At 45.1% G+C, this 27,410-nt stretch overlaps 1 protein-coding gene across 1 annotated transcript in view; it reads right to left on the bottom strand.

Annotated features, from left to right (window-relative positions):
* Positions 1-27,410, bottom strand: part of TMEM131 (transmembrane protein 131) — a 201,414-nt gene that overhangs the window by 16,668 nt on the left and 157,336 nt on the right. The window contains exons 26-33 of the mRNA XM_065891409.1: positions 25,707-25,858; positions 25,160-25,302; positions 24,012-24,198; positions 22,779-22,964; positions 21,813-21,971; positions 20,849-21,426; positions 7,123-7,298; positions 4,380-4,507 (exon numbers count right to left, since the gene is read on the bottom strand). Coding sequence (XP_065747481.1) covers positions 4,380-4,507; positions 7,123-7,298; positions 20,849-21,426; positions 21,813-21,971; positions 22,779-22,964; positions 24,012-24,198; positions 25,160-25,302; positions 25,707-25,858 — 1,709 coding nt within the window. The remainder of the gene's footprint in view (positions 1-4,379; positions 4,508-7,122; positions 7,299-20,848; positions 21,427-21,812; positions 21,972-22,778; positions 22,965-24,011; positions 24,199-25,159; positions 25,303-25,706; positions 25,859-27,410) is intronic.

Raw genomic sequence — 27,410 nt, 5'->3', positions numbered from 1 at the left:
ACAGGTCTTGGGGTCTCCCTTCACTCCTATAATCAGCTGTCTAGACAATTAATAGAAGATGTAGAAGCCCTCTCTGGAACCATTCAGGACTTACAGGACCAATTAGATTCGCTGGCCGAGGTGGTCCTACAAAATAGGAGGGGCTTAGACTTGCTGACAGCTGAACAGGGTGGGATATGCCTCGCTCTAAAAGAAAAATGTTGTTTTTATGCAAATAAATCAGGCATTGTTAGAAACAAAATTCACCAGCTCCAGGAAGACTTAGCCCGCCGTCGGAAAGAATTAGCGGACAATCCCCTTTGGTCAGGATTTCATGGGATGCTTCCCTTCCTCCTCCCCTTCCTGGGCCCTCTACTATGCCTCCTTCTCCTCCTCACTATAGGCCCCTGTATATTCAACAAAATCATGGATTTCGTCCAAAAAAGAATAAACACAGTTCAGCTAATGGTATTAAGATCACAATATCAGCCATACGAGGACTTAGAAAATGAAGAAACTGAGCCTTGAGGACCCAAGATTGGCTCCTCTGGTTCATGAAAGAAGGGGGAATGAAGGGCTATGTTCTACTTTGGTAGAAATAGGACTGAATTGATGCCCTGCCATTAGGCCGTAGTGCTGCTAGGATTGCATCGATCTTCCTGTTTGTACTGTTTGTAACTATGGCCCCATCTTAAGTATTCCTAATTGAAAAACAAAGCCTCAGGAAATCGAAACTTAACCAGCCGCTCTTGCTTCTGTAACTATGCTTGCTGAACCCCCTTTTGCAACCATCCAACCAATCAGACGGTGACTAATGTCTTTGTTTAAAAGTTAGCCAATCAGTACCCCCCACCCCTGAAGGTCGCGAGCTTGTTTGTACCTGTCTATAAAAGAGCTGTACTAAACTCCATCGGGACCTCTTAGCGTCACCGGCAACGAGTGCGCGGAGGTCCAGGTTCGAACCTGCAATAAATGACCCTTGCCGTTTGGCTTTGACTCTTGTCTCTGGTGGTCTTGTGGAGGGGTCTCGTGACCGTGGGCATTTCAACGCCACCTTTTAAAAAACAAAGGCTCCCCTGACAGAGACACCCAGACTTCTGGTAGTGGCGGTGGTGGAGCTGGGTGGGTGTGAACTGCTTGTAAGCAAGTCGTTTATGTGTGGGGCTGGGGACTGTCTATACAAAGCTTCACTCTGCACCACTGTGGAGTTAGTTGGTTTTTAAGAAAAAAGGTGCCAGACAACTACTTTACTTTTGCTGACTCATACTTTCCTAAGTTAAACCAGATGATCTCTACCAAGAAGCCTTTTTTAAGGCTTCTGAATAAAAGGGATAAGGGCCAACTTAATTTAGGTGATTCCTTGGAAGAGAGAAGAACAGAAAGCTAGCTGGGATGCTGACGCACGCTCATGAGTGTCGTACTCGGTCCATGCCCCCGTCTGGGGGAGGAGGGGAGGCAGGGAGCTGAGGGCAAGGTGAGGGCTTTCCCAGAGCCGAGGGCCTGGAGGCCGGTGTGTGCACTGTGGCACCCATGGCCCTGAGCCGAGTGCACTGTTCAAGCAGACTCTGACAGAGGGTACAATGATTCTATAAAACGTTTTGCTTATTTTAGATGATTACGTTTAAGTTATGTAAACATACGTTGATAAACAGAAAACAAAAGAATCAATGGATAGCTGGTATCCTAAACCAGGGAGCCCTGCGCCTTTCCTGGTCTCCTGAAGTCCTTTTAGTGCCCGACATCTCTCACTCCCTGGCATCTCTGACCTAAAATACAGTCTTCTGGATGTCTACAGACCCACTTCTACAGCGTATAACCTGGAAAAAAAGAGGTGACCAGATCTCTGCCCTGTAACCCTCTGCCCCACAGTCCTAGTGGTTTTTTTGAAGTCAACTCTTCGGAGTTAGGGAGGATGGGGCTACACAGGCAAAGACCACGTGGGAGCCATTCCTCTGGCTTACTACCACTTACTTATAGGAAAATGAATTCTTCAGCATTTAAGGATTTGGGTCTTCTGGCCTGGAGGTGATATAATGTTCCAACAACACTGATAATATTTAAAGACTAATCTTTGATAAAGCGAATGTGAGCTAAACCCACAGATTTTACTATTAGAACATCAGCTTTTTGGCCAACTGATATATAAATGCTTTTTCCCCACCAGGTACATCTTCCAAAAGAAAGTCATAATATATGCCTTATTAATATCTCTTTTTTAAAAGTGTGCACCTATTTCCTTCAGATACGTGGAATCACATATAACACGCTGAGAGCACTTCTTAGGTGACAGGAACGTCAGGTGTCACTGGGGCGGGACCAGCGCAGGACAGCACAGGGCATTTACTGTCACACCCGAGTGGAGACAGCAAATGGCTCTATTCAGAGGCCACCTTTCTGGTTATTAAAAAAAGGTCTTGAACTCTGAATTTGACTGAGGTACTAAAAGATTCTGACTCAATACTTTTATCCCTGAATTCAGAAAAACACAAAACAAGATCAGTGAGTTTAAAGAGGTTAGATACAGGAGATAAGAAGACCAGGGTTGATATAGATTTCTCCAGTTACAAAAGACAATTTAGAGCACGTTGCTTAAACTGTCTTCTGGTAATGATTCCTCTGTTAACTATACATCAAAAGGACATGAGTTAACCACTCTAACTGCCTCCTAACAGGGGCTGGAGAGCGGGCAGCTCTGGCTTTGGGTTTACCAGCAAACTCGACATCCCTGCAAAGTCAGGGGGCATCAAGTGGAGTCGTTTACAAACTTGCAAAGTCAAATCTGCTAATGGCTAACTTATTTCATAAAAAAATCAGAATATGACAGAAATCAATGGAAGAGGGATGAGAGGATTAACATGTACATACGATCTGTCTTAAAAATACTGACCTCAGGCATCAAGGAGAATAAACAGGGCAGATTTGGTGACAGCCACCTACGAAATGGTTTCACTAAGATAATTCTTAGAAGCTGGGTTTTAAATTTTATGATAAGAATGATAGCATAACTGTCCATTCTCACAAAATCTCAGCATATGTAGAAACTAGGGTTTTTCATAATTTGGGTTTTTTAGCCTCATTTACTTTAAAACATCTGATCAGTCAACTGAGCCTGAGAAAGGTCTAGAAGAATAATCCCTAGTCACTAGACGAGGGTGAATTCCTGTCCTGGGGTGGCAGAACATTAGCACCAAAGTACCTCAGGCTGAGACTGAGTCTCGGGAGACTCAAGTGTATCAGCCATTACTCCACTTGACATTGCTTCTAACTGGGTCAGACCGTTCTCAACGAATCGTGGGGTTAGGTCACTTAAACTGACATTTTGCACAAAAGGGTGACTTTTAGGTATAAATACTCTGTTACTAATCACTGCCATATCCTGTGTTATTGCATAAGTTCAGGGACAAGGTTAAATTTTACTGCAGTAATCACTAATTTCTTATTAGCTTCTGGTTCCACAGAACAGACAGCCCCTGTCGAGTTAAGCTGTATAACCCAGGGACTGAGTCTAGCTTATTGATGTTTCTGCAGAGCTCAAGTTTTATTCCTAGAATCAGAGTAAGAACAGACCCGCAAAGCTAAGGGCAATTCTAATGATAAATGTCTTCCTTTATCAATTTATACCTAATTCCCTCAACTTCCTGGGTTGATGCCCACTTACCACACAAGAAGGCAAATACTGGCTTCCACGCAGATGGCCTTTTATATGCTGAGCTAGAAAGGGCATCATTAACCACACTGAAACTAGGAGTAGTTTACTAGACAGACCCGTTTAGTGAAAGTACGAAGTAAGCTTGGTAACGAATAACCCAAGAGTTCAACTCATTCACTGACCTGGGGAAACATTCTGCAGGTCGCCCTCCCTTGTGAGGCCCACAGGACCTGCCCCACAGGAACTGGACGGGAGCTACTTCATGGTAGAACTGTCCGGTAGTCACATCTGCCCTGAGCACTGTTTTTTCTAAGGTTAAGAATAAGTTCTCCCAAGTTTTACAGCACAGAATTCTAGACCCCAACGGCAGCTCTGGGTTAGCGAGCAGACTCAGGGCTCTAGCTGAGAGAAGTTATGCTCGTACCTGCGGCTAAACCACCAAGGCCATCTCTGTGCAGAAGTGAAACGGCTCTCTGCCTGGGAACAGATCACCAACCTACAATTTCCTCCTCCATTTTCGCAAGCAGCTTTAATTCTGCCTTTTATACTCCTGACATCGGAAGCACGTGGCTGCCCCTCACCGGCGACAGTGAACACGGGCATTAGGAAAACCCCGCAGGAACGTCACGAGGTATGCAGCTTCTGTTGCCAACCCCCCGAAACCAACGAAACCAAGCAAACGAAAACACTACCTGGTTCTCACCAGTAACTTCTTTTACATACCTCATTTCTCTGAACTCATTTTTCTTACCTGGGTTTCACATCTGTTGGGATTTCTTTCTTAACATTTAAGAGTTTTTTGCTTTTCTGTTTCACTTGAGACATTTCATTTTCATGTTTTTCAGGCATGGCTTGTTTTCCCTTTTGCTTTTCTGTATCCTATAAAAAAATTGACACAACTGCTGAGAAGGATTAACAAAAATGCCTGATATAGTGCTATCTGAAGGCAGAGACACAAAACCAAACATGTAGTAGATACACACATCACATGAATAAAAAGGATCAGCTCCTTTCTTCAAACCTCTCTTTATTGTGGGTCTGTCAGTTTTTCAGTCTTTGATTTACTATAAATTATGTTTTGGTGAGTGTGAGTTATAACAAATGTCACTTTAACTTATATCCTGACTGGGGTGGGTGCTGACAGTGGTAGCAACAGATGGGTAGCTTCTTGTTTTTAAGCACTGGGGAGCAAAACCTTGCCTTTTGTACAAGAAAAGTTAACTCGGGACTACAATACAGAGTTACACACGACTGGCATTGTGGCCTGAGAAGGCCACAGCCCAGCTGCATCTCAGAGCAGTGCTGCCCCTGGGTCCTCGACCAGTTGAGCACGGAGACCATACCGTGCGTTTCAGAGTAAGGTGATGCTGCCCCAACACCCAGGCGTGAGCACAGGGGGCTTGTCTCTAAACAGGGCAGGTATCGTTCAGGCACTGGTGACCCTGCCCGGGAGCCGCCTGTGGCGCGGGCGTGCACCGCTCACGCGCAGAAGGACCACACGCAGCACAGATGGGAAATGAAGAAAACAGAAACCTGGTTCTGTGCTCAGGGTGCATAGGGCCGGTCGGGGGAAGACATACCCGGCCGAAGGGCAGAGCTGTGGGTATGGGGGGAGCTTCCGACACAGGGCAGATGAGCGTCCACCCGACAGCATCCGGCTGCACGGTCCTGGCAGCCTGGATTTTAACAGGCCACACAGACCCATCTATTTAACTGCAGAGAGAGGGTAAAACAGCCTCCTGCACATACACCTTTTGAGACTCTTCTGAGTCATGCAGTATTTCCGGAACTCTGTAGACCGTGAGCCCCTACAGGACAGGAACCTGGTTCTTTCAAGCACCCAGCACTCAGGTACTCAACATGTATTTGCTGAATGCATGGGTAGAATAGGGTTGGAAAAGACATACATCCAAGAGAAAATGACCTCCCAAGATTGAAATCCACTTTGGAACAAAATGCACAAAACTGGCAAAGAGATCAGTCACAAAGAGACAGGAGCGCATGAACTCTGTGCAAGAGTGCCGAGGGGGCGGCATACAGACTGCTCGGCCGGGAGGAGGGCAACAGGCCCGGGGGCCGCCAGTCCTGAGCTGTGTCTGTAAGGAAGCAAACGACCGGGCAGGAGATGGGACAACCAGGAGAAAACCAACAGCAGAGAAGGGAGGATGATGCCAGTGGGTGCACAGAGGGGGCCTGCTGGAGAGGGGCCACTGAGGAGTGGTTAGGAAAACGCCGGAAAGGCAGAAAGGAAGTGGGGCAAAGTTGTGGAGCAAGTCTGTGCTGAGAACGCTTTCCAAACGCTTATTCATATCAGAGACGGCTGGGACCCCACTTGAGGACCAGTAGCTGGCATTCTGCTCCTCTGCAGTCATCTGTCACAGAGAAGATACGGGATACAACGCCAGCCGCATCCCTGACATTTGGCCCAGAGCACCCGCCAAACGTCAGGGATGCACAGGGGAGGGCGGCTGGCCAGGAAGTGTCACGTGTAAATTTTATTTTAAAAATTAATATATGTGGACGACACTGCTGGATATCTTTAAGAAATCATTTTTTAAGCCACTAGATTACGACTGAAAAAGAATTCTGCTCTACAATATTAAAGGCTCTATTTGGATCATTTCAAATTTGAAATACAGTTATTTAAAAGTAGAAATGCCAGAACAGAAGTACGCCCTCACTTTTCTGCATACCACTTATAACTCACACTCCCCGACACAGTCACAACAGTAACATTAGCCTCCATTCATCTCATGGCCACGGTGTCTGCACATTTTGCTCTGTTACCCCTGATGCTCGTGACCTCCCCACCCCCGGGAGCAGAGAATGGGGAGTGAGGCGGCCTCCCGGCGTGCGCTGGGTGGGTGCCCGGGCCAGAGGTCACAGTCCCTGCTCTACCTGCTCCCAGGGCCCGCTGTAGCAGCAGTGATCCGATAGGACACGGCCAATACAATCCATCAAAGTGACAGAATTCCTCCTCATCCTCTTTTTTTTTGCGGTACGCAGGCCTCTCACTGTTGTGGCCTCTCCCGTTGTGGAGCACAGGCTCCGGACGCGCAGGCTCAGCGGCCATGGCTCACGGGCCTAGCCGCTCTGCAGCATGTGGGATCTTCCTGGACCGGGCCACGAACCCGTGTCCCCTGCATCGGCAGGCGGACTCCCAACCACTGTGCCACCAGGGAAGCCCCTCCTCATCCTCTTTTGATACTTAAAATCTGAAACAATTTACATGAGCCAGAGTCGTTACTATTCTAGATGGTCCCTAACTTTCAAGCTGTGTTTCCAGTTTCTAACTATTTCACCTTATTAGCAGGCTTCCTAATCTGTTCCCGGGGGAAGTAAAGATACTCACGCCCAGTGATGTGGAGCTTCTGCAGGGGAGTGACTGCCTGGGCGTGTCTGTGCACTCTTGAGCACTAGCCCTCAGAACATGTGCGCGTGTTGAACACAGCACATTCACTGTGTGTGAACCCTGCTCTACGGGGCCGTCCTACCTCCTTGAGGAGCGGGTCTGTGTCTGGGTTGGAGGTCTCTGTGGTGGTGGAGGAGCTGTCGTCGTCGGCCAAGGAGTCCTTCAGCTCGTCTTCCTGGGCCTTTCCCTTTCCCTTCTTCTCCTTTTCCTCTTGCTTTTTAGGTGGTTTTACCTTGCGCTGAAGAGGCTTTCCTTTCCCTGGGGATGACAGTGAATGTAAAATGACACTTGATTTTTAAACAGCTTGGAAAACAAAGCCATTAAAACTTTTTTTGAAGAGACTGAACTCTGATTAATAACTGTTTCTTTCTCTACTTCAGTTCTTCTCTAAAGCTTTTGAAATCATGTTTGACTTTTCGATTAGAATATTTTAAAAAATCAGCTTTCTCGAGGCGTGAGTTATATACAGTAAGATACACCCATTTTAAGTGTACAGTTCCATGAGCTTTGGCAAACCCACTAGTTGTGACAAATCTGTATGTCTCTCAGAAGACAGCTGACCCTTGAACTGCAGGGGGTTAATCGGTGTATAACTTATAGTTGGCCCCTCTGTACCCTCAGGTTCAACCAACCATGGACCGTGTAGTACTGAAGTCTCTACTGCTGAAAAAAAAAAAAAAATCCATGTATAAATGGACCCGTGCAGGTCAAACCCTTGTTGTTCAAGGGTCACCTGTACTTTTTTATATCCCGGAGGGTGATGTAGCTTTGAAAAGTCACAGACGTGAAAACCAGAGATCCTTTCAAATCTTTCTGGAGATGGGAGCCTGAAGGTGACACGGGGTGAGCTGCATGTATGTCACTTGCAGGGTGCTGAGAACCCCGGTAGCTGGGTCCAAATCCTGGTTCTTCCCTGACTAGCAGTGTGACCTTGGCCTCTCATCTGCAGACTGGGGGAGATGACCTCACAGTGCTGTGATGAGGAATTACATGAAGCCCTTAGGACAGTACCAGGCATATAAGTACCAGCTAATGCTATATATGGACAGAGGGTAAAACAGAACTACGAAAAGCCTATTATTTTAATTTTTTCAACCTTAGCATTTTACATTTTTTATTATTATTATTATTTTTGGCCATGTGGCATGTGGGATCTTAGCTCCCCTACCAGGAATTGAACCCACATCCCCTGCATTGGAAGCACAGAGTCTTAACCATTAGACTGCCAAGGAAGTCCTATTATTTTAAAAGATGTGGATGTTCCCGAGACAGATGAGAAAACCACCCTCGACACATTCGAGTGCCTGCCGTTTCCCAGGCAGTGTGGCGTGTCCTGGGAACACTGCAGTGAACACCAATAACATAACGCCAAGAGCCCTCCTGTCTGCGGCAGAAGGGAAGGACCTGTCCCGCTCTGGCCCTGAGAGCCCTCGGATTTCGGAGTCTGAGTGTCTAGTGGTTCATGCTGAAAGCACTTCCAATTTTCCTGCATGGCTGACATTAACCCCCATGCAATGCATTTCCCACCTGAAATTATACCTTTTTATCATGCTCAGGTCCACTGGGTGAGAGGCATTATCTGTATAAATAATCTGTATTCACAATAACCTGAAACCTCCTTGATAAATAGAAAAGATCTGGAAGTGATTAAAAAAAACTGCACTCAAATTTTGAAGCCATAGATGTACAAATAAAGGAGAAGAGGAAACAACAAACCAGCAGTTAAAAAATCTTATTTCATGGAAGAGTAGTTTACACTTTTACCTCCAAATCCCCATCTTTTACTGACTTTTTTTTTTTTTTCTGACTTCTTAACATGCTGCCCGTGGACGTCTGTCCCCAGCACCTTAAAGAATGTGATTTTGACAACAGCCCAACTGTCAGTGCGGGTGACCTCTAGCACTTCTCATTCTACAAGACCTCTCGGTTCCACTGGACTCTTTGGATTGTCCCCCTCCCTGTCCCTGCTGGACCCCAACATCATCACCCTCTTCCGGTACTGTGATTCTTCTGACACCTGGCTTCATCTTTGCTGGTGTTCCCTGGAAATCTGCCCTTGGAACTTCTTCCCTTTCCTTTCATATTCTCCTTTGGGGCTGAACTTTAATTAATTTGACATAAGCAATTCAAATCTAAAATGTCCCAAACTGAGTTAAACAACCTAGAAACATCTTTTGGTTCTCAGTCTAAAATAATGGTTCTTGCACTTTAGAACAACCTAGGAAGCTTTTAACGAACACTGCTCAGGGCTCCACCCCGCGAGATTCTGATTAAGTGGTTCTTGGTGGGACCTGGACGTGGGTACATTTTTAACAAGCTCCTCTGGTGGACCCACTACGCAGCCAGGCTGAGGGTCACTGCTCTACAGTATCAGCACCAGTCCATCACCCAGGCTAGTGGCTACCTCACTGTCGTGTATGGTTTCTTCTGCTGCTTCTATTCCCAAGTTCAAAAGTTGGTGGGAGAGGAGAGAGTGCCCCTTCCCTAGAGGAAGGACTAATGAACTGAGTGGATCAGACAAGAGGACAGGCCCACATGTACCCATAAGCAGTCCCTGCTGCTCCCTGCGAGGCTGCACGCTCGGGGTGGCGTGTCTCCCTCTTGCCGCTGGCAAGCTTGTTCCCACGGGTCTCTACTCTTCCTCAGGGCTCCCGGTTCTTAAAGTGTTTTCCCAGACCAGCAGAATCAGCAACACCTAGGAACTTGTTGGAAATGCAAATTCTCAGGCCCCTCTCTAGGTGTACTGAACCAAACCCGGGGTGGGGGGACCCGGCAATCGGTGTCAACAAGCCCTCTTGGGGACTGGAATGTAGGGCTGATCTCAGAATCCTTGGCTTGGGCTGTAAATTCCACACAGATTTATGAGACCTGAGCTGGGCACTGCAGGCACAGGATCGGCTGCCTTGTTTCCGGTTTCTCGTGACCTCTGTGTGTGTATATCCCGTGGGAGTCTCAGGAGGAAAGGTACCTGAAGTAGAGTAGAATTTGGGCAATTCCGAGCCACCTGGATGAAATGATCCAAAGAGCCCAATTCCACCATCAAGTAGTCACTCAAATGGATTCTACCTCTAAGACCTCTAATTCCTTTCTTACCTCACTCCCACTGCCACTTCCTCAGCTCAGGACTTGCCCTGTGCCTGGCCTACTGTAACAGCCCCATCTTCCTGTCGTCTCTCCTTATACCTTCCACCCTGCCAACAGCATTACTTTCCTTTTGAAACACTTCTTAAATACAAAAACTTGATTCTCACTGTTTTCTATAGGATAACGTTCAAACTCCTTTACAGTCTGGACCCATCTATCTCTCCAGGTCTGCTCTAGCCTTGTCCCGAGCCCTTCCTTAGCCCTTGGCCCATCGTGGAACATTCAGTTTCCAGAGGCCAAGCTACCAGTTCACACCCCCGTGCTGTTGCTGGGCACAGAAGCAAGAGTAGGAACCTGGGAAGTGGGAATAGGAATTCTGAGGGAGACTGCCCTCTCAAAGATAAATTAACTCAATACACAGTGGAGGAGACTGGAGGTCTCCTAGCCTTATGGGAACCATGACTTAACTGATGCATGATCAGTAACAGAAAATTAACCCATCCAAGTAAAGACGGTACAAGCTGAAGGGAGAAGCAGCTTAGTAAACTCAGAGTATGTTTCCAGCAGTGACCAAAGGAGAAACATACGCAACATGAATGACAGGTTCCTCAAGCTTCACACCACTGCCTGGATAAACTGTCCCGGAGGCCACTCACCCTACGTCTACCCCCTCCCGCCATCGGCGAGCAGACTCCTGGCTGACCTACTGCGATCAACACTCACCCCTAGGCTCTATTCCTTGTACAGTCTTAGCACCTAAAGGGCAGAGATTAGGCCGCACTGAGCTCTCCATCCTCAGTGCCTTCCGAGGCTCAGCATGCAGCAAGTGCTCAGAGCCAGTGTCTGCTGGGCCGCAGAAGTGAGTTTTGGGCCTTTCTGAACAGTGAAATACACCAACAGCATGACCTGCTCTGAGACTTGCTGCCCCAAGTCCAGAAGCTTCTCCATCTCAATCCTTCATGACAACTTACTCAGGTTTCACTCCAGAATCACGCTTCACTCCATTTACGTAACACTCTTGAAGTGACAAAATTATAAGGCTGGAGAAATGATTAAACCTCCTCTGGGGTTTAGGCTGGGGGGAGGGGGAGAGTGGGAGGGAAGCGGGTGTGGCTAGAAAAGGGCCCATAAGGGATCCCTGTGTCTTGACTGCATCAAACTCAGTATCCTGGTTGTGATGCTGTACTGCAGTTTTGCAACATGTTATTGGGCGAAATTGGGTAAAAGGTACAAGGGATCTCTCTGCATTAGTATTTGCAACTGCATGTAAATCTATAATTACCTTAAAAGTAAAAAAAAAAAAAAAAAAAAAAAAAGTGTATGTCTCACTGAAATTTAAAAGCACAAAGTCCCCAAGAGGTCACATGCGACCAAGTCATGGCATGTTCATGGCGTGGGTACTAATCCTCGCCAAGTACATTAATCCTTCAGAACACATCAAGTGTTGTCTACTTCTAAGAAGCTAAACACATTTTTTTTCTTTTGCAAATAATAGGTCCATTTGGCCTGAAAGCCACCCTTCCAAACTCTATTCCAACTTTTTTCTTGACATGCCAAAGACTGGATCTCTCATTCTAACCTCTTGTCTGTCCGTGAAAAATGGGAGATTTACAAATGTCTACCTCACAACTGACCCACTGGGCCACCCTGTTCCACTCACTGAAAAACAAACAAAAGGAACATAGTTCAGGGAAGTTGACAATGATCTCCTGTCCTTCTTATAACACAGACACTCCAGGCATAATTACCTTAAATGACAGGCTGCATTAATTACAAATCCCCTGTTCTTAGACACTTAGTTTCCAATTTCCACTATTATAAAACATGAGGTATGTAAGGTCATCTCCTGATGTTAAATCTCCAGATATGAGCTTACTGGTTTTCAAAGGACACACGTGCATTATTTTCTTTATGGCTTTTGACATACTTTAGAAAACTGGCTGCTTTTTGCAATCCATGAACACACAAACTTCTTTTTAACATAGCTACCACTGAAAAATTTTTTTCTGTACATAATCTCTGGCTCCTAGGCTACTGACACTTCTAGAGATACATAATTTGAATGCCCAAATTAGAGAAAGTGAGGAAAGTCATTTGACAGGTTAAATTCTAATCATCAACAATGAACTAGAAATTAGAAGATAAGCCTGCTAAGGGTATGACAATGACCATGAGAGGCTGGCCAGTGCTCTTATGTGACAAGCTTTCTTGCCCAGGTCTTCATGTCCTGACTCCAGGGGGTAAGAAGAGGCCTGGTGTCCCTGTGATCCTTCCCCCCAAGAAGGGTTGGCCATGGCTGGCTGGAAAAGTAAACCTGGGGTGCCTTCCGAAGCCCTAACCATCTATCTCAAGCTGCCATCCCCAAACACACAAGTTCTGTTACGAAGTTTCAGACCTGGAGGGGAAGCAGGAAGTCCCGCTTGGACTCTCTGCATAAGCTTCTTCTCCACCTAAGTTCCATCATGGGCAGGAAGGTGGTGGAGAGGTTATGGATGCCTAACTGGCGACTGTGAGAAGTGGGTACTTTATTGCTCCTTGTGTGTGTGCTTCTGGGGTAGGAGGCCTGAGAGAAAACACGAGGTGCAAGTTAGAAAGTGGGCCCCAAAACCCACCTCACACTGCTGACAGGTGACAAGCACTCATCCAGACTCAGTGGGTGAGTGTGAGACCCTGCCACCCAACTCCGACAGGGGCTACTTCCTGCAGCTACTGCATCTCGGCGAGATGACAGGGTCAGCTCTCCTCAAAATGAAGTATCCGGTTGGTGGATGCTCTTAAAAATGGTCAGAATGAAATAGTTTCTTCATTACTTTAAGGCCTAATTAAGTATATATTTCCTAACAGTTGAGTGGATTCAAAAATCTTTATTGACAAAAACCATTTGTCCCCACCTGCAGGACCCCTGGGAGCTAACCTCAGAGGGTACAAGAACACGAGGCAGGCTGCTAAGTGTGTGTGACGGAGCACCACACCACCTGCTGCTGACGGGTCCGGCATCTTCACCTAACAGGGATGCTCTGACCCTTATGAGATAATCCAACCACAAGTGACTGTACACACCCCCAGAGGCCCCACAGATGCTGTGCGTGTGGGTGAGGCATGATGCAGTGGGGAGTTAAGATTCAACGTTACACGGCCAACATAAAGCATCTGTGTGGAGAACATTCCCGTTCTCTCTGCAACAAAGACACAACGCCCAGTCTATCACCCAGTGTCCTCAGATTCCTCAGCGGGACTTCAATGCCAGCAAAGTCTGGTTTTTCAGATGAACTCTCCTGCCTCCTTTTCCTGCAGGAGAACTATATAACGATGCTTCCCTTTGGCCTCAGCCGCCAGGAAATTTGCAGCTCAATTTAACACTGAATGGTAACAACGAACTTTACTCTAGGTTTTTGTTGAGATAGCACCATAATTAAAAACAAACGGATAAAACATCGAAAACGACTTTGTCTTTGATTCACTGTTTTACATGTGCTTTAATCCTTTAAACTACCACTAATCGTTTTAAAAGTAGGCAAAATATGAATTATCCATTTAAAGAATACGCCCGACTCACTCAGTTCCTCTTTTGTCTTCACTAAGAAGCGAATAAAGGAATTTGTAATCGCTAGTTTGGGGCAAGTTGCTTTGGTTGTCTCTCTCCAACTTTAAATCGTTTCACTTAATGCCCACCCAAAAGAATTACTTCAAGACCATTTCGATTACTAGCAAATGGTTTCTCTGAACGTGTGCCGTGCCCGGCAGCTGTGGACCTAAGCCAGGCAATGACAGTTACACCTGACTGAAGGTTCGGAAGAATCTCTGGAGGATCATCCATTCTGACAGGAATCTGTCTTTCTCCTCATCTTTTGCCTGGTTAAAAGGTCTAAGTGAGGCCAATAAACAGTACAGACCAACATATGATTTATTTGGGTCAGTACTGGTCATGTAAGTTTACGTCTCCCTACTGGTTCTGAAATGATACGTCAATATGAGTATGATAACCTGAAACATACCAAAAGGTGCATATGAAGGAACTCTTCGGGAGTTCTTTAAGCTAAAGTAAATATTGTTTTCAAAAATCAGTAGCAATTCCCGTCTTATTTTGTCATATTAAGTTCTGTGCTTAGACAGTGAAGATACTGGTTTAGCCCACTAGAAGGTAGAAAAGAATTTTTATTAAGTGAAAAAGATTTACATCTATCCCAGGAAAGGAATTACCTATGAATTTGCGGGCAGACCCATATTCTCTTTTGTTCTAGTTTTCCTTGTATCCTTAGAAGGCTGTACATACCTTCTGAGGCGCTAAAGCAGAATAAGGGACACGGGACTGAGACAAAAAGGCCGCACAGCCATAACCGTACGCAGCACACAGAGTTCAGTTATTTAGGGTTTTCACAGAAGTATCATGTCCGATTAGATTTTGGATTTCTTTATTCTAGAAATAAAATATCATGGATATTCTAGAGCAAACTTAATACAACTCAATGCTGGGAAAGGATAGCTTCTGTCTTCCCATTTAGGCATTTCTCTCCACTATCTTTAAGGGCAACTCCCAGCTGCCCAAAAACCCACTAGATGGACATTACATGAAATTCCTAAAAATCTTATATGTTCTGGTATAATGTTATAAGTCATAATTCTAGTTATTACTTTAAAATGTATATCTCAAAAATAACTAAATTTCCTTGTCAATTACATTATTATGAACTTTCATCAAATCTTTAACCGTGGTCATTTTTAAGTCTTTTGTCATTTACAGACAGTTCTCGGTGTACTCTGCTGCTTTTGCAGAAATGTTCCTATAAAAGGGTTTCATCTTCAAGGAATTCATGGCAAAGACTCTGACAAGCACAGGTTTCTGGTAACTGACTCTACTGCTGAACTGAATGAAGAAGCATTTTCAGAACTCTGATGGAAAACTGATGAACTCATAAAAGTGCCAACAAAAGATCAAGATGAAAAAAATTAATTACATGGGACTGAGTGAACTGATGAGGAAGATGATATTTTTTGTGACTGTTTGAATAAAACAAAAACAAAAAACCTACTAGATGGGCCCAGCCCCAAACCACCCCCCAAAAACATTCACTGGTTACATTCCCCTAGTGAGTGGGGCTGTAATGGCTCAACACAGGTTATCCCAATCTCCTGCAGATACCGTTAAATAGAGAATCTGATTCGGCACTCTGGGTTGGGGCCCAAGATTCGACATTTCTAAAAGCTCTCAAGTTACGTCACTATTGCTGATCCCTGGACTTCAACTCTGGGCAGCAAGGCCTCAAGACACTTACCCAGTACCCTCTCTTCCAGGGCGGGGTGGGGAGGGCTCCTCTATGTAGGGGCAGCCACCGTACTTCCTGTCCTGGTGGCAAGCTGACCCCCGAGGGCCTGCTTCCCCAGAGCCTACGCTAGCCCTTCTCTCTGCTCACTCTCGTCCAGCGTCTCTGCCTTTGTTGGGCGAATCAGGTTGCCTTCACTCCAAGTGCTAACTACCTTGGCCTGTGGGGCTGTACACGTAATAGAGGAGGGAGCAGAAAGCTTACCAGCCAAGCGCCGGGCTCCACCAGGACCTAGCAGATGCCCTGCTTTGCAGTGAGGAGCATTTACAGTGGATTTTAGTTTCAGCTCTAAGTCCAGTCCGTCTGCTCCCTTGGTGGGCGGCCCAGAGGCAGGAGGGGTGACCCATCAGATCTGCACCCCTAGGACCCTCTACACACACTGCCCAGCCTCGACAGTGGAGCCTGCACAAGCCCCAGTGTTCACTGAGGAGCCTGGCAGTGACTCATGGACACCTTGGACTCTCAAGCTCCCATCATCCAGGCCCAGGCCTGGTACAGGTCGGGATGACAATCTCTATCAGTCACTCTGAAATCCCAAAAGCTTTCAAAGCTTTTTCTCCCCAACTCACTTAGAAACAAAACCTCTTTTGGTGGCACAACTGAACTGAACTGACATGAAGCTGCTTTTATGGTCTCATTAATCTCATGGCACGTCATCGTATACCTTTCTGAAAACCTGAATTCCAAAAAAGGTGGCTCTCGAGTGTTGTATAAAGGACGGTGGACCTCTAGGTCTGTGGCCTCGCTGGTGCTAATGGACTTTACTTCCGTTACACCCCCACACCTCACTTCCAGGCTGCACCTGAGGGCCTGTTACTGTGCGGAACTGCTTTTTCTCCCAAACCCTAAACCCTCACGTCTCCTCTTCACACCTTGGTCTCCTCTCATTCCCTTGCTTCCATCATCCCTGTAACTTGACTTATTGGAGTCCCAGCCCTTGACTTGTCCAATCTCCCTGTCGGTGAGCCCCCTTCTGTGTTAAGGTCCTGCTAATTCCGCACAGCGTGGCACACCCATTGTTCTCCTGCCAACGCCCCACGACGTTCTCAGCCCCGGTCTCTCCGCTGTCCTTGCCCTGCAGGGCTCCAACCACCCCGTGTTCCCTCTTCACCCGTGGGCTGTACAGTCAACGGAGAAGAGCGGCACAAGCGTGAGGGAGGCCACAGTGACCCTCAGCTGGGTCCCCAATGTTGCCCAAGAGACTGCTCTGCAAATTCAATTCCCATGTCCTATGGACTCCCAGCCTACAGAAATCTCAGCTATTTGAGGTCTGATCATTCCAGACTTCCTCTACCTTCTGTTTCTACCCTACTGCTTCCCCTTTGGCCTCAGAAGCTACCAATCCCTCTGCGTCCACGCGCCTGTGGAACACGTGCCCTCGTATACTCTGCGGAGCTGGGTCCCACCCACCCACCTCTCCGGGTATTGGGTCGCACCAATTACCTACTTAAATGCTGCTCCTCCTTGTGGAGGAGGTGGTGTCGTGCAGCTGCGAGCTGAGGGTTCGGGTTGGGCCTGGGCTTGGCTCCTGTGTCTGCCTGACGTAACCCTTCTTAGACTGGGCTTCCCCCCTGCAAACAGAGTCAGCGCAACGCCAATCACCCAGGTGCCCGAGGCACTTGCGGTCGTGTCTGGAACGTCAGGAAGCGCTGACAACACCACTGCTCTCAGCTCTACCCCCCTTTCTGTCCTTGGCCCACAGATATTTTCAAGCAACATGTTCTCCTATTTTTTTTCTTCACTAAAAACACTACTGCAAGATATACGCATCTTTTTTTTTTTGGTTAAAAATCAAAGAACATGGAAACTACAGATTAAAGAGTAACCTCCACCCCTCACTCACTGGCCCCTCACATGCACACCAAGAAGTGGCCACTGGTAACGGGCTGGTGTGCCAGGTGCTCTCCAAGCCACAGTTACCTGGCTTCTAGGCTCACTTCACAGAGACTCTTCCTGCCAAGGTCCTCCAGGCTCTGTGGAGCTCGGTTCTCCCTCTGCTCTGGCCTTGCTGGGACGTGCCGACCACATCTGCTACCTGCTTCCCGTCACACTGTCTGCTGGCCTTGTCCTCGGGATTCTGTCCTCAGCTCTCTGCTCATCCCATTCCTAACCCTCAAGACCGAGCTCCAAGCAGACATTCCCGCTGGGATGTGCCACAGCCAACTGCAACCCAGCAGCCTAGTGATGGCAGCGCCATTTCCTGCCCTAAAAATCACAGCAGTGCCTACCCCCTACCATGTAAGTAGAAGCTATTCTCTCCACTTTAAAGGTAACAAACGGAGGCTCAGGGAAGTAATTTTCTCCAAATCACACAGTTAGTAAGTGGCAGAGCCAGGATTTGATCTGGCTCTGCCTAAAGGTAGAGCCTGGAATGTGAGCCCACGTCACTCGGCTTCTCCCCACCTGAGATAAAGCTGCCCCTCAGACTGCCAACGGCAGAAACAAGGGTGGCGGCAGATCCCACTGTTTCTGCAGTGAATGCAGACACTGAAAATGGCTGCACCAGGCTCAGTGCGTTCTCAGGTTTTAACCCTCAATCCAGCAATGGCCCCTGTCCAGTCCCCAGGACTCGTGTGTCACAGGAGGAGAAGCCACAGAAGTACAGAATCTAATGACTGCCCAGCCGTAGGGCCCCTGCTCAGGCAGCCATGAACAGAGGGCATTTCTGGGTCCCATCTCCCGGGAGGAAAAGTGACTGCTGGGATGACTAGAGAAGTGACTGGATGGCCTGCAAGCCATCTACCCAGAGAGGGCAAGAGCAGGAAGACCCCGTTCATATGAAGAAGGGTCTTTCTGAACAGTCTCCAAAAGCCAGACGTCACTGAAGCTCATTACAAGGAAGATTTCTTTGAGCTACTGGAAGGGCAGGGGAGAGAACAGGGTGCTTCTGAAAAGAGAAGGTTCTTTAATGTAAACACGAGACTATTTTAGCAGGGGCGCTGGGGTAAGCTTTAGAGAGATGATAAAGGTTCCACCTGGCTAAGAGCCTATGGTTTTATCATCTATCACTATTTTGCAACCCCAAGATCAACGCCCAACTTTTTTTTTTTTTTTTGCGGTACACGGGCCTCTCACTGTTGCGGCCTCTCCCGCTGCAGAGCACAGGCTCCGGACGCGCAGGCTCAGCGGCCATGGCTCACGGGCCCAGCCGCTCCGCGGCGTGTGGGATCTTCCCAGACCGGAACACGAACCCGTGTCCCCTGCATCGGCAGGCAGACTCTCAACCACTGTGCCACCCGGGAAGCCCCCAACGCCCAACTTTTAAAGTTCTTTTAAAAGACTGAGTTTCTACATGTATGTTATATTTCAATAAAACCACTTATTGAAGAAGAAAAAAAACACAACTAAGATCTGGCTCTTTCCTTCTTTCCACACAGCAGCAGTGGGAAGGCTACCAAGTGGGGTGGCCGCTCATGTGAAGCTGGTACTCATTGTCTCCTTGTGGGCTCAAGAATCACTAATAATGTGGTACCCACGCTCCATCATTACACAGCTTTTAGTAGGTCGACTCTCGGACCACTGTGAACAATAAAAAACATGTTTAAATTTTAAGTTCTAGATGAATGGCCCTGAAAAGAAAAACGGGCCTATGGTGGTGTTAGAGGACTATCTTAGACACAAGCAACAAGGTGCTCACTTCGACTGCCAGAGCCTCTCTTTGTGGTAAGAAGGGATAATATATGTTTATTTTATTCATGCTCTCGATAGGAGAAAAACACATTATGTAGCTTGATCTAATTTATAAAAGGAACTTTAAGCATTCATTTAATATTACTGTAAAAATTACCCTAAAATATGTAAGCTCTATTAATAATGAGATAACAACAAAAAAAGATTTCTATGGAAGAAGTTAAATATTATTCAAGACTTTCTACTGTTTTAAATATCCAAATGCAAGTAATTCTAAGAAGACCAGATAGAACTAGTCTTCATATCACTGGAACTAAGAAATTCTCTAAAAGAAGACTCTTGGATTCTGGGGCATCAGGTTTCTTCTGGCCTCTCAGGGCTGCCAGGTTCCCTATTCCCTGTGCAAACCAAAGGCAAATACTCCTTGGTACCTCAGTGAGGGAGGGACTTAAATAGACTTAGAGTAATGTATTAGCATGGTTGCCACAGGAGAGAGAGGAAGATGCAAAAATGTTCAGGCTGTAAAGGGAAGTAAACTGAAATATAGCCAGAAGCCATTCACTATTTTTCACATTTTGATTCTGGAAGTTACAAATTAGCCTGCCTATGTATGTGTGGTGCGTAGACTTCAAAGAAGGGAGCCCCACATTATGCTCTCATGGAACTCTCTCTCCTGGAGTGTGGCTGGACCACACTTCTAATAAGAACACTGCAGAAGTGATGGGGGGGTCACTTCCAAGAGTAGGTCACAGAAGACCACGACTTCTGTCCTGCCAGCCTGTTCTCTCTCTTGCCTTCCTACTTGCTTGCTCTGGTAAAGCCAACAATGGCTTTGAGCTGCTCTATGCAGAGGTGGCTGGCCACAGTCAGAAAGGAACCCAGATCCTCAGTCCACCAGGCCGTGAAGAACTGAATCCTGCTGTCAACCACCTGAGCGAACCTGGAAGCAGATCCACCTTCAGCTGAACCTTACAAAGGCTTCAGCGCTGGCCAACACCCTGACTGCCGTCCTGTGAGATCCAGAGAAGCCAGCTAAGCCGCACCCAGATGCCTGACCCCCAGAAACTGTGAGACAGTAAATGGTCGGGTTTTAAGCCACTAGGTTTTGGGGTAACTGTTACTGAGAAATGGATAACTAATACAGCATGAAGAACTCTAAAGCAGGGGTCAGCAAACGTTTTCTGGAAAGGGCTAGACAGTAAATATTTTCTGGTTTGTGGACCTTACAGCCTCTGTTGCAGCTGCTCAGCTCTGCCACTGCTGCAGCACAAAAGCAGCCAGGGACCGTGATGAACGAATGAGCATGGCCGGGTCCTGATAAATCCTTCTTTACAACAACAGGTGATGCCTCGGCCCACGGGTTGTAGTTCGCCAACCCCTGCTCTAAAGCACAGGTTGTGCAGAAGTCCTATTTTTGAGTTAAAAGGCAGATGATCTCCGTTCTGTTAAAATTATTTTAACGATTAAAAAGCTCAACCCGCCACAGTAACACAGTAATCACACGCTGTTGAAAAGGAAAACGGCAGATGTCCAATAACTTCCTGAATTTGGCAAGTAATCTACGAAATACAAATATCTTTTATGACAAATGGGTACCTCTATCTGCATCCTGATATGGAAAAGCTGAAGTCCAAGAGCAGAGATGAACCTGGGCCAGAAGAACACCTACTAAATTAGCTGCTCATCACAACTACGATTACAGTAGCCCCTTACACACGCGCTGGCTCTCCCCTCACGTGTCACGCTTTCCCAGCCGTGAGAACCCATGATTACCTTTGCTTTTCGACAGTGGTGAAGGCGGCTGCTCTGCAAACACTTCCAGGGCTGGGGAGTCGTGGTGGTCGAAGTCTTTGTCCAAGGCTTCGATGAGACTGGTGATGTCCGAGTCCTCCGAGCTGTGCCGTGTGCTGCCGGGGTGCTCTGGGTGGGACGGGTGTGTGAGGGGTGCGGGGGACAGCCTCTCGGGCTGTGGCTCCTGGTGCAGAGGCACTGGCGGTGGCGGTGGTGAGTGATGCTCCAGCGGGCTGTGGGCATGGTGCTGGCTGCCGTGCTGGCTCTGTTTTGCCCCCTTGGACTTCCTGCCCGCTGTGTGACCCTGGGCCACGGCATGTGAATCTAAGACCAGGGCGCTGGCTTTGCTCGCCGACTGGGCGTTAGTCCTGCTAGAGGTACTTGCGCTGCTTTTGGCTCTGACGTTTTCCACGTCAGCTGAGTTCCTATTGCCGTGACTGCTGTGTGGGTGGACTGGTGGGCCACACTGCTTATGACTCCCTGCGCTGGGTCGGGACGCCGAACTGCCTGTTCCACAGAACCCCCTACTGTGACTGGGGTCACAGCTGAGTGTGTTCAAGCTGAAAAAAGGACCAACTGCAGATCAGTAATAGCAACCTACAAGATCTAAGATTAAAAGCATTACTTCATCACTATAGCCACCATAAATATGAACTACCTGAAGGAAAAAACAGCAAGAAACAGGATACTTTCCACAACTGGACTGGGTCTGTTCTAACTGACAATATAGGAATTGAGGTATTGATACAACTGAGAATATTTTAACCCTTATCAATATGATAAAAACATGGCATTTGCCGTGAGTTCTTAGTAACAGAGCACTATAGGCAGGGTATTAAAGATTTTTCCCCCTGAGCAAAGATGAAAAGAAGAAACTTATTTTTTCTTTGAATTACATCGGCCAAATCTATATATTGGAGAATTTATTTCCGGCAGGTGAACATACTTTCCTTCAGATGAAATACCAACGATTCTCCTGAGATCAAATGGTCTTCCCACATCAAAGGGCGGGTTCGAGGCCTCAAAGGATAGTCGCCTTCGAAATGGCTCCCAAATTCCTTGAGCTTCTAAATAGGCTGTTCCAATTACCAAGAGAAACAGTGCACTGCAGGGGTACAGAAGTTGGAGAATTGGGGTTCATTTGTGAGTGCAAGAGTAACAAAATGTGACATTAAAGGCAAGTTTCTTGGTAAAGTACAATATGATATAAAAAACAAAATGCCTGTGACATGACAAAAGAGCATTATGGATGAAAGGTTGCACACTGACTTTTCTAGAATGCCAACGTACACGGAGGCTCGTATGGAGGAAATAATTATTTGTATCAGAACAGACACTGGAGGGTAGCTTTTCTTTTACCAAGAAGAAGAAGCTCTTATCTTTTCTTTTACTTCTAACTCTCTAGGCCAACTCTTTTCCCTTAAAGGACGTGCAGGGTAACTATGTAAGTTAATTCAGAGGTGAGTATATCTCATTCTTAAAAAAACATAAAGAAATATGCTGAAAAAAAGAGGAGGATGTTGACGGTTTAAAAAACATTTCTCATCAGTTTTATATTGCTTAGGTATGGCTCAGGAAGAATAAACTATTATGTGAGTACATTACAAATGCCCAAATCGAGTAACCACCTGGTAAATTATACATGTTTTTTTCCTTTAAGAAATTAACCTGTACTTAATTTGTATAACAAATTTCAAAGGTAGAAAAGACTCTGGTTTATCGTATATGCCACCCAAGAAGGGTTCAGTTCTGACTGCTCCCACTGGTGTATGTAGGCTTGATGAGAGAGGTCTGCCTGCTTTGTTCGTTGGTGCATCCCCGGCACTCAGAACAGTGACTGGCACGTAGTGGGCCCATGATAAACAGTGTCAAGTGATGCCTAAATACTAATCTCGAAAGAATACACAAGTACCTCATTATTCCTGAGATGATGATGTACAGAGCCAGCTCCCAGTTGGGCCTGGGCAGGGCTTCTGCACAGGTTGCTAACATATGGTAAGGAAGGGATGCATTCAATACAAATACGAATTCAGAGCCACTGGTTGTTATAAACTTCAGTTCACGAATAACTCTAGAAGCTGTGAAATCAGGAGTAAACCTAAAACGGAATGATGGCAGTGAGACTAAAGTTTTTAAAAATATTCCATAAACAGTTTAAATATAATGCCTTTGAAACAGAACACAGAATTTTAGAGTTTGATACTTTTATTCAACTTTCTCATTTTAAGATGGACAAAGTATCGCCCTATGAGGTGAATAACCAAAACAACTATACTCTGTGGATAATTGGAGAAGTGACATAAAAAGAGAACAATAATCAGCTTCCCATGATCATTAACTAGGAAAGTATTCTCTGAGCTTCCTTCCTTTCCCTCCTCCTTCCTCCTTTATTTAATCCATACTCTTCTCCTACGGTGCATTCCCACTGCCTTTGTGTGTGTGTGTGTGTGGAGAACCACCCTAGCCCTACTGATGTTCATCGCCTGCAGCACTGCTTTCTGCCCTATATTATTTTTATTTTGTTAACTGTACGCTCCGCAAGCACACGCTCTGCATGCTGAGGAAAGGTGTCTTATTCCTCACGGTACCTTCAGGTGCCAAGTGTGTGCCTTACATGGAGTAATGTAGTTACTTATAAAGTAAGTGTCCACTGAAGGTCATGAAATTATCATTCCATTCAGGGGATGGAAGTTTACATTTTATTATATAAACTTTATAACATAACAGGTAATCAGTTGTTAAAATATGCTGCAACTATTGCCGATGTAGGCATTAAAACTGTCTTCTGACCAAAATATCACACCTTTGTATACACTGCAGAACACAGAAAAACTGCATGTGTGTAACACAGGTGTCTGCCCTGCTGCGGAGACTGAATTTGTAGTCAGTTTCCTACACAATCTTGAAAGTAATTTTGAAACTGGTTTCTAAGACTATCTGATCCACTTTGGAGTTTCACAATTTTGAAAACAAAGATATGAAGAAATAACCAAAGATTAAGTGAAGAAAAAAATCAAATGAATATATTTGTGGATAAAGACCTTTTTTTGTGAGTATGCAAACAATTCTAGCATAAAGTTTGAACAACTCCAGTATAAAGTTAATGAGAAGTTAGTGACTTGTTATCGTATGAGAAAATACTTACAAAATGATTATGTCTTTAGAGGCATTGGCACTCAGTGCAAATTCTTGACAATTGACAACTTTAAAGCCATATCCCTCACATGAGTACCCACTGACTTCAATGGTTTCTATGTGAATTTGAAGTTGTCCTGTATTCTCTACTTTAAATGTTCTTTTCAATGTGAAATTTGGTTCTCTTAGTTTCAAACCTAAAGGAAAAAAATGAGGAGTGAGTATAAATCTTGCTATCCTGTGCTCCAGGTCCAAGTAATGATAATACCTTCTTTATGAATGTATCCCAGAGATTATGAACGGAGCCCCTCAGGGCAAAGAGATCAGCCATTACCCAGATTTCATCAGGAAGTATTCTACTTTGTTAAGTCATTTTAGATGGCAGAAGTTTAATTTTGCACTAAGTCCCCTACATACGAACGAGTTTAGTTCCAAGAGTGCGTTCGTAAGTCCAATTTGTTCGTAAGTCCAACAAAGTTAGCCTAGGTACCTAACCAACACAATTGGCTATATAGTACCACGTTGTAATAAGTTTATAATACGTTTCACACAAATAATACATAAAAAACAAACAAACACAAGAAATAAAACATTTTAAATCTTACAGCACAGTACCCTGAAAAGTACAGTAGTACAGTAAACAGCTGGCATACTGGGGCTGGCTGCAGTACTCGCTACATCACCACTGCTTTTACGGTTGCTTCTGGACATCCTGGGCTTGAAATAAAGGTACTGTACTACTGTACTCTATACAGTACTGTAAAGTACACAAAGGCACAACCACTTGTAGAGGACGCACACACGTGACAATGTGCGCCAGATACGTGAACTAACTTACGTGATTGGACATGCAAACGCATGTTTGCATCTTTGAAAGTCTGCAACTTGAAGGTTCATATGTAGGGGACTTACTGTGCTTTATTTTTCACATTCAGAGTAAATCATCTAAGGCATGCAATGAATACTGACATTTCAAATTTTTTAAGATCCAAACCAAACAACTCTGAAAGCAAGTCAGGGTGTTTTCTTAAAATCTCAAGTATCCATCATTAATATACACATGTGTACATGTAGAAATACTGTTCTTGTTTTTGGAATTATTTACTGTTGACAACAAACGCTGAAATTTGTGCCCTTGGATATGACAGGAATACTCACTGTCTGTACAGTCTTTTAATAATGCTTCTGTGATTTTAAAGCGCAAGGAGCTCCCTGGACCTGGAAGCTTGCCTGCGACCCTCAAGTTCTCAGTTGTTCCTTGTCCTTGGACCATCACAGCATCCATCACAGTCAGGTTATTTCTATGTAAGAACAAGAACCACAGATTTTCCTCCCATTAAATTTGCACAATCTTTTGATCTATAATTTTTACTGTTACTTTATAAACCATGTAAAAATTAATACACTAAATTAAATGGTGAAACATTTGCACTTGAAAAAATTTTAAATGTTTACACAAAGAGGAGTAAGAGTTTTTCACTTTGAAGAGTCACACACGGTACAGGAAGACAGTATTCAGGTCTTCTAGCTAAAAATATCACAAAGGTATGTTTCATGAGGCGTGGTGTGTGTGTGTGTGTATTTCAGGCAAAATGAATACCCTATTTCAGAAATAAATTAATGCAAATATTAATATTGAAACGAATCAGGAAAGGACTCTACGTAAGTACTAAAAGTCAACCCACACTTAAATCACAGAACATACCTGATTATGATTAGGGAAGAAACAGTTCTATTGTGAATTGGAGTAAACTTTACTTTGACAGATTTCTTTTCTCCAGGTTTTAAAATTAGGTTTAAAATTAAATGTCGGGAGAGGCCCTCTGTAAATCCCGTTGAACTCTGCAGTGGATGAGCCTTGAATCATTGGGTAAACAAGCAGGAGTCATTAGTATATTCTCTGGAAAAGTTTTTTTCCCTTTACCCCATCCACAGCCCAGTATTAGTTTCTCGAAGTGATCAACTATATAAACAATTTTATCCCTGATCATTTAGAGGCTGGATGGCTGGCAAGCAGAGCTGGGCAACCAATGATGACACTTTATATTCTGCATTAAGTCCCAGAAAGGGCTTTGTTCCCCAGGTCACCGAAGTCTTCATGTTTGTACTAAGCACTTGTTTTTGTGTACAGATCTTTTTATTTTTAACTTTAAAAGTTTTGAAACATGACACAAAAACAGAAAAGGACACAAACCTAAGAGATGAGTAGCTCAGTGTTTTAGCACAAAGCAAACAGCTGTGTACCGAACACCCAGCACCCCGAAGTCCTACTGGTGCTGTCCCCACTTTCAGTCACTGTTTTTCTGCCCCTCCCCTCAGACAGATATCAGCTGGAGGATCTTAAGGTTGCATCATTTTATTTGTAAAAATATTTCCAATTCATATCAAGCTATCTTTGAATTTTATTTTGAAAGCTAAGCCCATAATTACTGTTTCATAAACACTTGCTGATTTAAAGTTCAAGTAATAGCTTAGTTTAATAATCAAAATATGACTTCCTGACAGTTACAGATAAAATTAAAAAACATTTGTTTTTTATTTTTAAAAAAATCATAGTTCACATATAAGGTTACACTGTTCTGATTTCAAGTAACGTTAATCTTATACTTTTTGGGGGGAAGGGTTGGTAATACTTGGGTATAAATGTCCATGGCTCTACATGGCTCTGCTAACTTGTGAAAGGAGAGTGCATTTTGTATGATTTATCTACTATATACAGACCTATCTACTTCAACAGCATGATTCTACAAACATGACTTCATACTCAATAGACTTTGTGAAGCACACTTTTCAATTCTCACTTCTGAGGCAAATACTTTTTCCTACATCGAAAATTCTTCTCTGTCCATGTCTACTAGGACAACAATCTTTTGACTGCTCCAAAAGGGTTGGTAAATAGGTTCCCTTTTAAATGAACTATTCTGAGTAATTGATGAACACGTTATACATTATACATATATTCGCCAAAACAACTAATTTAAACTCTGATGACTTGGAAAATACTTCAGGATGTTGTAATGCCTCTGGGATATCACTAAGGCCCTCAATAATTCTCAGTAATTGTTGTAGTGGTGGTTCTTAAAAAGGGATTCATGGACTCCTGGGGATCTCAGAGGTCTTTTTAGGTGTCAAAACTATTTTCAGAACACCGACAGACATTCTTTGCCTTTTTCACTGTGTTGACCTTTGCACTGATGGTCAGCAAAAGCAATGGTGGGAAAAACTGCTGACCCTTTAGCTAGAAGCAAGGCAGTGGCATCAAACTTCCCTAGTAGCCACTGTCTTCCTCACTGCCATGCACTTGCAGTTAAAAAAAAAAAAAACCCAAAACTGTTACTGATTAAACAGTAATAAATATTAATCTTATTAAATCTCAACCCTTGAGCACATGCCTTTTTTTGTTTTTGGA

Source organism: Phocoena phocoena, chromosome 14, assembly GCF_963924675.1.
Source record: "Phocoena phocoena chromosome 14, mPhoPho1.1, whole genome shotgun sequence".
Classification (NCBI taxonomy): Eukaryota; Metazoa; Chordata; class Mammalia; order Artiodactyla; family Phocoenidae; genus Phocoena; species Phocoena phocoena.
The sequence above is the reverse complement of the archived record's forward strand: the minus strand, read 5'-3'. Positions and strand labels throughout refer to the sequence as shown.